This window comes from Bombina bombina, chromosome 11 (assembly GCF_027579735.1).
Source record: "Bombina bombina isolate aBomBom1 chromosome 11, aBomBom1.pri, whole genome shotgun sequence".
NCBI lineage: Eukaryota > Metazoa > Chordata > Amphibia > Anura > Bombinatoridae > Bombina > Bombina bombina.
The window spans coordinates 7,193,321-7,205,333 of record NC_069509.1 but is presented as its reverse complement, the minus strand read 5'-3'; the positions used below and the strand labels follow the sequence as shown (position 1 = coordinate 7,205,333).

General features: G+C 48.1%; 1 protein-coding gene across 3 annotated transcripts in view; it reads right to left on the bottom strand.

Annotated features, from left to right (window-relative positions):
* Nucleotides 1-12,013, bottom strand: part of CD2BP2 (CD2 cytoplasmic tail binding protein 2) — a 106,036-nt gene that overhangs the window by 13,515 nt on the left and 80,508 nt on the right. For 2 of the 3 annotated variants that reach the window (XM_053694685.1, XM_053694684.1), the window contains exons 2-5: nt 10,572-10,635; nt 9,906-10,035; nt 9,654-9,811; nt 8,615-9,269 (exon numbers count right to left, since the gene is read on the bottom strand). In XM_053694685.1, coding sequence (XP_053550660.1) covers nt 8,615-9,269; nt 9,654-9,811; nt 9,906-10,035; nt 10,572-10,634 — 1,006 coding nt within the window. In that variant the 5' untranslated portion in view covers nt 10,635. The remainder of the gene's footprint in view (nt 1-8,614; nt 9,270-9,653; nt 9,812-9,905; nt 10,036-10,571; nt 10,636-12,013) is intronic. The other variant, XM_053694686.1, reaches the window with a different exon arrangement.

Here is a 12,013-nt window from a genome sequence, read left to right as displayed (position 1 = left end):
ACTGTGCAGAGCATCTCAGACACAACAGGTCTGTAGCTATGTTTCCTGCTACTACACAGTAATTAGTAACTTAACAAAACGTGCTAATGTACAGCCCTGATAAAACAATGACTGTGCAGAGCATCTCAGACACAACAGGTCTGTAGCTATGTTTCCTGCTACTACACAGTAATTAGTAACTTAACAAAACGTGCTTAAGTACAGCCCTGATAAAACAATGACTGTGCAGAGCATCTCAGACACAACAGGTCTGTAGCTATGTTTCCTGCTACTACACAGTAATTAGGAACGGTTAACAAAACGTGCTAAAGTACAGCCCTGATAAAACAATGACTGTGCAGAGCATCTCAGACACAACAGGTCTGTAGCTATGTTTCCTGCTACTACACAGCAATTAGGAACGGTTAACAAAACTTGGTAATGTACAGCCCTGATAAAACAATGACTGTGCAGAGCATCTCAGACACAACAGGTCTGTAGCTATGTTTCCTGCTACTACACAGTAATTAGTAACGGTTAACAAAACGTGCTAATGTACAGCCATGATAAAACAATGACTGTGCAGAGCATCTCAGACACAACAGGTCTGTAGCTATGTTTCCTGCTACTACACAGTAATTAGTAACTTAACAAAACGTGCTAATGTACAGCCCTGATAAAACAATGACTGTGCAGAGCATCTCAGACACAACAGGTCTGTAGCTGTGTTTCCTGCTACTACACAGTAATTAGTAACTTAACAAAACGTGCTAATGTACAGCCCTGATAAAACAATGACTGTGCAGAGCATCTCAGACACAACAGGTCTGTAGCTATGTTTCCTGCTACTACACAGTAATTAGTAACGGTTAACAAAACGTGCTAATGTACAGCCCTGATAAAACAATGACTGTGCAGAGCATCTCAGACACAACAGGTCTGTAGCTATGTTTCCTGCTACTACACAGTAATTAGGAACGGTTAACAAAACGTGCTAATGTACAGCCATGATAAAACAATGACTGTGCAGAGCATCTCAGACACAACAGGTCTGTAGCTATGTTTCCTGCTACTACACAGTAATTAGGAACGGTTAACAAAACGTGCTAATGTACAGCCCTGATAAAACAATGACTGTGCAGAGCATCTCAGACACAACAGGTCTGTAGCTATGTTTCCTGCTACTACACAGTAATTAGGAACGGTTAACAAAACGTGGTAATGTACAGCCCTGATAAAACAATGACTGTGCAGAGCATCTCAGACACAACAGGTCTGTAGCTATGTTTCCTGCTACTACACAGTAATTAGGAACGGTTAACAAAACGTGCTAAAGTACAGCCCTGATAAAACAATGACTGTGCAGAGCATCTCAGACACAACAGGTCTGTAGCTATGTTTCCTGCTACTACACAGTAATTAGTAACTTAACAAAACGTGCTAATGTACAGCCCTGATAAAACAATGACTGTGCAGAGCATCTCAGACACAACAGGTCTGTAGCTATGTTTCCTGCTACTACACAGTAATTAGGAACGGTTAACAAAACGTGCTAAAGTACAGCCCTGATAAAACAATGACTGTGCAGAGCATCTCAGACACAACAGGTCTGTAGCTATGTTTCCTGCTACTACACAGTAATTAGGAACGGTTAACAAAACGTGCTAAAGTACAGCCCTGATAAAACAATGACTGTGCAGAGCATCTCAGACACAACAGGTCTGTAGCTATGTTTCCTGCTACTACACAGTAATTAGGAACTTAACAAAACGTGCTAATGTACAGCCCTGATAAAACAATGACTGTGCAGAGCATCTCAGACACAACAAGTCTGTAGCTATGTTTCCTGCTACTACACAGTAATTAGGAACGGTTAACAAAACGTGCTAAAGTACAGCCCTGATAAAACAATGACTGTGCAGAGCATCTCAGACACAACAGGTCTGTAGCTATGTTTCCTGCTACTACACAGTAATTAGTAACTTAACAAAACGTGCTAATGTACAGCCCTGATAAAACAATGACTGTGCAGAGCATCTCAGACACAACAGGTCTGTAGCTATGTTTCCTGCTACTACACAGTAATTAGGAACGGTTAACAAAACGTGCTAATGTACAGCCCTGATAAAACAATGACTGTGCAGAGCATCTCAGACACAACAGGTGTGTAGCTATGTTTCCTGCTACTACACAGTAATTAGGAACTTAACAAAACGTGCTAATGTACAGCCCTGATAAAACAATGACAGTGCAGAGCATCTCAGACACAACAGGTCTGTAGCTATGTTTCCTGCTACTACACAGTAATTAGGAACTTAACAAAACGTGCTAATGTACAGCCCTGATAAAACAATGACTGTGCAGAGCATCTCAGACACAACAGGTCTGTAGCTATGTTTCCTGCTACTACACAGTAATTAGTAACTTAACAAAACGTGCTAATGTACAGCCCTGATAAAACAATGACTGTGCAGAGCATCTCAGACACAACAGGTCTGTAGCTATGTTTCCTGCTACTACACAGTAATTAGGAACGGTTAACAAAACGTGCTAATGTACAGCCCTGATAAAACAATGACTGTGCAGAGCATCTCAGACACAACAGGTCTGTAGCTATGTTTCCTGCTACTACACAGTAATTAGGAACGGTTAACAAAACGTGCTAATGTACAGCCCTGATAAAACAATGACTGTGCAGAGCATCTCAGACACAACAGGTCTGTAGCTATGTTTCCTGCTACTACACAGTAATTAGTAACTTAACAAAACGTGCTAATGTACAGCCCTGATAAAACAATGACTGTGCAGAGCATCTCAGACACAACAGGTCTGTAGCTGTGTTTCCTGCTACTACACAGTAATTAGTAACTTAACAAAACGTGCTAAAGTACAGCCCTGATAAAACAATGACTGTGCAGAGCATCTCAGACACAACAGGTCTGTAGCTATGTTTCCTGCTACTACACAGTAATTAGTAACTTAACAAAACGTGCTAAAGTACAGCCCTGATAAAACAATGACTGTGCAGAGCATCTCAGACACAACAGGTCTGTAGCTATGTTTCCTGCTACTACACAGTAATTAGTAACTTAACAAAACGTGCTAAAGTACAGCCCTGATAAAACAATGACTGTGCAGAGCATCTCAGACACAACAGGTCTGTAGCTATGTTTCCTGCTACTACACAGTAATTAGTAACTTAACAAAACGTGCTAATGTACAGCCCTGATAAAACAATGACTGTGCAGAGCATCTCAGACACAACAGGTCTGTAGCTATGTTTCCTGCTACTACACAGTAATTAGTAACGGTTAACAAAACGTGCTAATGTACAGCCCAGATAAAAACAATGACTGTGCAGAGCATCTCAGACACAACAGGTCTGTAGCTATGTTTCCTGCTACTACACAGTAATTAGTAACTTAACAAAACGTGCTAATGTACAGCCCTGATAAAACAATGACTGTGCAGAGCATCTCAGACACAACAGGTCTGTAGCTATGTTTCCTGCTACTACACAGTAATTAGGAACGGTTAACAAAACGTGCTAAAGTACAGCCCTGATAAAACAATGACTGTGCAGAGCATCTCAGACACAACAGGTCTGTAGCTATGTTTCCTGCTACTACACAGTAATTAGGAACGGTTAACAAAACGTGCTAAAGTACAGCCCTGATAAAACAATGACTGTGCAGAGCATCTCAGACACAACAGGTCTGTAGCTATGTTTCCTGCTACTACACAGTAATTAGGAACTTAACAAAACGTGCTAATGTACAGCCCTGATAAAACAATGACTGTGCAGAGCATCTCAGACACAACAGGTCTGTAGCTATGTTTCCTGCTACTACACAGTAATTAGTAACTTAACAAAACGTGCTAATGTACAGCCCTGATAAAACAATGACTGTGCAGAGCATCTCAGACACAATAGGTCTGTAGCTATGTTTCCTGCTACTACACAGTAATTAGGAACGGTTAACAAAACGTGCTAAAGTACAGCCCTGATAAAAACAATGACTGTGCAGAGCATCTCCGACACAACAGGTCTGTAGCTATGTTTCCTGCTACTACACAGTAATTAGGAACGGTTAACAAAACGTGCTAATGTACAGCCCTGATAAAACAATGACTGTGCAGAGCATCTCAGACACAACAGGTCTGTAGCTATGTTTCCTGCTACTACACAGTAATTAGGAACTTAACAAAACGTGCTAATGTACAGCCCTGATAAAACAATGACTGTGCAGAGCATCTCAGACACAACAGGTCTGTAGCTATGTTTCCTGCTACTACACAGTATTTAGTAACTTAACAAAACGTGCTAAAGTACAGCCCTGATAAAACAATGACTGTGCAGAGCATCTCAGACACAACAGGTCTGTAGCTATGTTTCCTGCTACTACACAGTAATTAGTAACTTAACAAAACGTGCTAATGTACAGCCCTGATAAAACAATGACTGTGCAGAGCATCTCAGACACAACAGGTCTGTAGCTATGTTTCCTGCTACTACACAGTAATTAGTAACTTAACAAAACGTGCTAATGTACAGCCCTGATAAAACAATGACTGTGCAGAGCATCTCAGACACAACAGGTCTGTAGCTATGTTTCCTGCTACTACACAGTAATTAGGAACTTAACAAAACGTGCTAATGTACAGCCCTGATAAAACAATGACTGTGCAGAGCATCTCAGACACAACAGGTCTGTAGCTATGTTTCCTGCTACTACACAGTAATTAGTAACGGTTAACAAAACGTGCTAAAGTACAGCCCTGATAAAACAATGACTGTGCAGAGCATCTCAGACACAACAGGTCTGTAGCTATGTTTCCTGCTACTACACAGTAATTAGTAACGGTTAACAAAACGTGCTAATGTACAGCCCTGATAAAACAATGACTGTGTGCCTTCCGTAAAGCGGCTGCAATCTATCGCAGTGAGAAAGAATAGAAGTTGATTAAACCTAAATCATAAAAGTAAAAACCAGAGAGCGGTAAAAGGTCAAATTAAGCAAGACTAAGGCACAACTAATTATGGTCACTGAGCTTGAGGGGACCCACACACATCCTCTGCTGCTCCTTAGCTACTAGTGCCCCCACGGTATTCCCAGCACCCCCTCCCATCTCTCATGTCCATCAGTGCCCCCCTACAGTAATCACAGCGCCCCCTCCCATCTCTCATGTCTATCAGTGCCCCCCTACAGTAATCACAGCGCCCCCTCCCATCTCTCATGTCTATCAGTGCCCCCTCCCATCTCTCATGTCTATCAGTGCCCCCCTACAGTAATCACAGCGCCCCCTCCCATCTCTCATGTCTATCAGTGCCCCCTCCCATCTCTCATGTCTATCAGTGCCCCCCTACAGTAATCCCAGTGCCCCCTCCCATCTCATGTCTATCAGTGCCCCCTCCCATCTCTCATGTCTATCAGTGTCCCCCTACAGTAATCCCAGTGCCCCCTCCCATCTCTCATGTCTATCAGTGCCCCCCTACAGTAATCCCAGTGCCCCCTCCCATTTCTCATGTCTATCAGTGCCCCCCTACAGAAATCACAGCGCCCCCTCCCATCTCTCATGTCTATCAGTGCCCCCTCCCATCTCTCATGTCTATCAGTGCCCCCCTACAGTAATCCCAGTGCCCCCTCCCATCTCATGTCTATCAGTGCCCCCTCCCATCTCTCATGTCTATCAGTGTCCCCCTACAGTAATCCCAGTGCCCCCTCCCATCTCTCATGTCTATCAGTGCCCCCCTACAGAAATCACAGCGCCCCCTCCCATCTCTCTTGTCCATCAGTGCCCCCTCCCATCTCTCATGTCCATCAGTGCCCCCCTACAGTAATCCCAGCGCCCCCTCCCATCTCTCATGTCCATCAGTGCCCCCTATAGTAATCCCAGCGCCCAGTCCCATCTCTCATGTCTATCAGTGCCCCCCTACAGTAATCCCAGTGCCCCCTCCCATCTCTCGTGTCTATCAGTGCCCCCCTACAGTAATCACAGCGCCCCCTCCCATCTCTCATGTCTATCAGTGCCCCCCTACAGTAATCCCAGCGCCCCCTCCCATCTCTCATGTCTATCAGTGCCCCCCTACAGTAATCCCAGCGCCCCCTCCCATCTCTCATGTCCATCAGTGCCCCCTCCCATCTCTATCAGTGCCCCCTACAGTAATCCCAGCGCCCCCTCCCATCTCTCATGTCTATCAGTGCCTCCTACAGTAATCCCAGTGCCCCCTCCCATCTCTAATGTCTATCAGTGCCTCCCTACAGTAATCCCAGTGACCCCTCCCATCTCTCATGTCTATCAGTGCCCCCTACAGTAATCCCAGTGCCCCCTCCCATCTCTCATGTCTATCAGTGCCTCCTACAGTAATCCCAGTGCTCCCTCCCATCTCTCATGTCTATCAATGCCTCCTCAGACATGAGAGATGGGAGGGGGCGCTGGGATTACTATCAATGCCTCCTCAGTAATCCCAGTGCCCCCTCCCATCTCTCATGTCTATCAGTGTCCCCTACAGTAATCCCAGTGCCAAATCCCATCTCTCATGTCTATCAGTGCCTCCTACAGTAATCCCAGTGCCATCTCTCATGTCTATCAGTGCCTCCTACAGTAATCCCAGCGCCCCCTCCCATCTCTCATGTCTATCAGTGCCTCCTACAGTAATCCCAGCGCCCCCTCCCATCTCTCATGTCTATCAGTGCCACCTACAGTAATCCCAGTGCCCCCTCCCATCTCTCATGTCTATCAGTGCCTCCTACAGTAATCCCAGTGCCATCTCTCATGTCTATCAGTGCCTCCTACAGTAATCCCAGCGCCCCCTCCCATCTCTCATGTCTATCAGTGCCTCCTACAGTAATCCCAGCGCCCCCTCCCATCTCTCATGTCTATCAGTGCCACCTACAGTAATCCCAGTGCCATCTCTCATGTCTATCAGTGCCCCCTACATTAATCCCAGTGCCCCTTCCCATCTCTCATGTCTATCAATGCCTCCTCAGTAATCCCAGCACCCCTTCCCATCTCTCATGTCTATCAGTGCCCCCAACAGTAATCCCAGTGCCCCCTCCCATCTCTCATGTCTATCAGTGCCTCCTACAGTAATCCCAGTGCCCCCTCCCATCTCTCATGTCTATCAGTGCCTCCTACAGTAATCCCAGTGCCCCCTCCCATCTCTCATGTCTATCAGTGCCTCCTCAGTAATCCCAGTGCCAAATCCCATCTCTCATGTCTATCAGTGTCCCCTACAGTAATCCCAGTGCCAAATCCCATCTCTCATGTCTATCAGTGCCTCCTACAGTAATCCCAGCACCCCTTCCCATCTCTCATGTCTATCAGTGCCCCCTACAGTAATCCCAGTGCCATCTCTCATGTCTATCAGTGCCTCCTACAGTAATCCCAGCACCCCTTCCCATCTCTCATGTCTATCAGTGCCCCCTACAGTAATCCCAGTGCCCCCTCCCATCTCTCATGTCTATCAATGCCTCCTCAGTATTCCCAGTGCCCCCTCCCATCTCTCATGTCTATCAGTGTCCCCTACAGTAATCCCAGTGCCAAATCCCATCTCTCATGTCTATCAGTGCCTCCTACAGTAATCCCAGTGCCCCCTCCCATCTCTCATGTCTATCAATGCCTCCTCAGTAATCCCAGTGCCCCCTCCCATCTCTCATGTCTATCAATGCCTCCTCAGTAATCCCAGTGCCCCCTCCCATCTCTCATGTCTATCAGTGCCTCCTACAGTAATCCCAGTGCCCCCTCCCATCTCTCATGTCTATCAATGCCTCCTCAGTAATCCCAGTGCCCCCTCCCATCTCTCATGTCTATCAATGCCTCCTCAGTAATCCCAGTGCCCCCTCCCATCTCTCATGTCTATCAATGCCTCCTCAGTAATCCCAGTGCCCCCTCCCATCTCTCATGTCTATCAGTGTCCCCTACAGTAATCCCAGTGCCAAATCCCATCTCTCATGTCTATCAATGCCTCCTCAGTAATCCCAGCACCCCTTCCCATCTCTCATGTCTATCAGTGCCTCCTACAGTAATCCCAGCGCTCCCTCCCATCTCTCATGTCTATCAGTGCCCCCTACAGTAATCCCAGTGCCCCCTCCCATCTCTCATGTCTATCAGTGTCCCCTACAGTAATCCCAGTGCCAAATCCCATCTTTCATGTCTATCAGTGCCTCCTACAGTAATCCCAGTGCCATCTCTCATGTCTATCAGTGCCTCCTACAGTAATCCCAGTGACCCCTCCCATCTCTCATGTCTATCAATGCCTCCTCAGTAATCCCAGCGCCCCCTCCCATCCCTCATGTCTATCAATGCCTCCTCAGTAATCCCATGCCCCCTCCCATCCCTCATGTCTATCAGTGCCCCCTACAGTAATCCCAGTGCCCCCTCCCATCTCTCGTCTATCAGTGCCCCCTCCCATCTCTCATGTCCATCAGTGCCCCCTACAGTAATCCCAGTGCCCCCTCCCATCTCTCGTCTATCAGTGCCCCCTCCCATCTCTCGTCTATCAGTGCCCCCTCCCATCTCTCATGTCCATCAGTGCCCCCTCAGTAATCCCCCTGCCCCCTGGGGGCAGTACTGACCACTTGGAGAACCACTGTGTTACACAAACAATATAATGGTAGCTATAGAAACTCACTCTCTTTATTCTCCAGTGTCTCCTCTTCCACTTCATCCGCAAACATGTCCAGCGCAGGGGGCGGGGCCAGAGCACGCAATCTGTATGCCAGCTTCTCATAGGTGTCCTGATAGACCTCAAACACACCGAGGGCCACCATGTGATCAGCCAGAGAGATAAGTTGTTCTAGGGGTTCCCCTGTACTGTCTTCTTTGTCTGTACCCTTCACCCCAACCTCTGCCCCTTCCTGCCCAGGCTCCATCCTGCTTTCTTGTTCCTGCCCAAGCTCTGTCCTATGTGGCTCTTTGTCTTTGGCCTCTGACCTATTCTCAGTTCCCTCCTCCATCTCTTCTGCCTTGCTCTGTTTACCCTCCTCCCCCGGCTCTGTCCTGCTCTCTGCTGCCCCATCTTGTTCTCTGTGACCTCTGTGCCTAAACCTCCCCACATCTTGCCTCTCTTTTTGTCTTTGCCTTCCCCTCTGACTACTCCCTCGCTTTCTGCTACCGCTTCCCCCAAGACGCTGGATGCCCTTGGCCACAGTCTCTCCAGGTTGCAGTAGTTCCAGGATTCCCTCCAGCAGCTCCTTTATGCCCTTTGGAGTGCGCCCCTCATCAGTATCTGAGTCTCCCTCACTAGAGTGGACAGACCGTGCCACGCTGTTTTCTTTAATACGAACCTGTGGCAAGAAAAGTTTTATAAAACAAAATCTGCCTCCACTGACATATTCGCAGTCGAAGTTACACATCGCCGACATACAGACAGGAAGATTAGAGATATAAACAGAAATAAGTGTCCCTGATGTCAGAATATGTTGTGCAGGGATGTGAGTGATATGTACCGTACCCCCGGCTCTGTGAGCTGTGAAGTGTAGAGTACACACACTTCTGCTAGAGACAGTAGGATGTAACAAGACTTGGTGATCACCTGCTGTTACCCTCATGCACTGAACCATAAAAATTCCTTTAATTTAATGCAGGTGTTTTGCTGGAATCTTATCCCCACCCCCAAGATCATAATCTGAATAGCGCCTTCCCTTCGTACGTGCCATGATATCCCTTACCCAGTCAATGTTATCCAGCCAGTGGTCACGGATCTGAGCATCCTTCCGCAGAAAGTAGTTTCCTTCAGAGTCAAAGTGGCCTTCCTCCATCTCCTCATCTAGGTTAAAGGGCGTTATGCGAACCCCTCCCTCGGAATCTAATGTGGCGCTTTCTTGTCCTAAAATGGGAAGACAAAGTGCACTGAGGTCCCACTTGTAAGGAGGTAAAGTGAGAGGGCAGAGCCAGAATAAAACCAGACACACAGCCCTCACCCTCCACATCCTCTGGCGCCAGCATATTGTATTTAGCAGACTCCACAGGATCCTCCTCATCTTCCTCATCACTATCCAGAGAATGTTTCTCCTTAAAACGGCTGCCAGGGCCTCCAGGTGTGTCTGGGAACTGGAAAGAGGAGAAGTGTCACCTACAGTGCAGTCAGAGCCACAGGAACAAACAGAAGGTTGTGCAGAGGGTCTGGTGTGAGGGCACCGGCTGGGTACACTGCTCTTTATGCTTAGGACTTACAGGACCATGACATACAGTAGAACTGCAGTAGATTTCCTTTCATTACCTGTCCCCATATCATGTGACAGCCATCATTGCATCACATACTCTTATATACTGTCAATTCTTGCAGATGCCTCAGAAAGTACATAGAAAAGTATGTGCACAATTTCATAATTGAGGTGAACTGGAAATGTTTTTAAATTGGGTCTTGTCTGAATCTTGACTTTAAAGGTGACTTTCCCGTCCCTTTAAGATAGTGACACATACAGTACATTACACACATTACACCCCTCACTGGTTCTATTCCCTGCTGCTCTTCAGACAAGAGTTAACCTGCAGTTTGTAAAGCTCCCTGAGGCTATTGGCACTGCCAGCGACCCCTGTGGGCACAACTCACTCTGTAAACACCAGGGCCCTTGTGCCTCGCTCACCTTCCTTTTGTTTGGTTCGTCATCGACATCCCCGTCTTCAAACGTCACCTTCCGCTTCGACATCCTAAGAGATTAGAAGCACATGTGACCCATTCTGATTGGAGGAGGGGGGTGCACAAACTTGTATGTAGATGATCAGAGAGCAGGGTCAGCACTCTCAGCACAAGGGGTGGTATCGAGTGTCAGCCCTAAGGTAGAGTTAAAGGTGATAGTACAAGGGGGGCATCTGTACTAAGTAAAATTGAGCTGTGGGTATCCAGACCAGTCTGGTGGATGGCTACAGGTATCGGTACCAGTCAGGGGTGGGGATATGGGTATTATTACCAATAAGGGGGGTGGATACAGGTAACAGTACCAATCTAGGGGGGATATGGGTATCAGTACCAGTCAGGAGGGGGGTACCAGTACCAGTCAGGGATATGGGTATCAGTACCAGTTTGGGGGGGGGGGGGGATATTGGTATCAGCACCAGTCAGGAGGGGGATGTGGGTATCAGTAACAGTCAGGAGGGAGATGTGGGTATCAGCACCAGTCAGGAGGGAGATGTGGGTATCAGCACCAGTCAGGAGGGGTGTGTGGGTATCAGCACCAGTCAGGGGGGGTGTGTGGGTATCAGCACCAGTCAGGGGGGGTGTGTGGGTATCAGCACCAGTCAGGGGGGGGTATCAGCACCAGTCAGGGGGGGGTATCAGCACCAGTCAGGGGGGGGGTATCAGCACCAGTCAGGGGGGGGGGGGGTATCAGCACCAGTCAGGAGGGGAATATGGGTATCAGTACCAGTCAGGGGAGAATATGGGTATCAGTACCAGTCAGGGGAGAATATGAGTATCAGCACCAGTCAGGAGGGGGAGATGTGGGTATCAGCACCAGTCAGGAGGGGGAGATGTGGGTATCAGCACCAGTCAGGAGGGGGAGATGTGGGTATCAGCACCAGTCAGGAGGGGGAGATGTGGGTATCAGCACCAGTCAGGAGGGGGAGATGTGGGTATCAGCACCAGTCAGGAGGGGGAGATGTGGGTATCAGCACCAGTCAGGAGGGGGAGATGTGGGTATCAGCACCAGTCAGGAGGGGGAGATGTGGGTATCAGCACCAGTCAGGAGGGGGAGATGTGGGTATCAGCACCAGTCAGGAGGGGGAGATGTGGGTATCAGCACCAGTCAGGAGGGGGAGATGTGGGTATCAGCACCAGTCAGGAGGGGGAGATGTGGGTATCAGCACCAGTCAGGAGGGGGAGATGTGGGTATCAGCACCAGTCAGGAGGGGGAGATGTGGGTATCAGCACCAGTCAGGAGGGGGAGATGTGGGTATCAGCACCAGTCAGGAGGGGGAGATGTGGGTATCAGCACCAGTCAGGGGGGGGAGATGTGGGTATCAGCACCAGTCAGGAGGGGGAGATGTGGGTATCAGCACCAGTCAGGAGGGGGAGATGTGGGTATCAGCA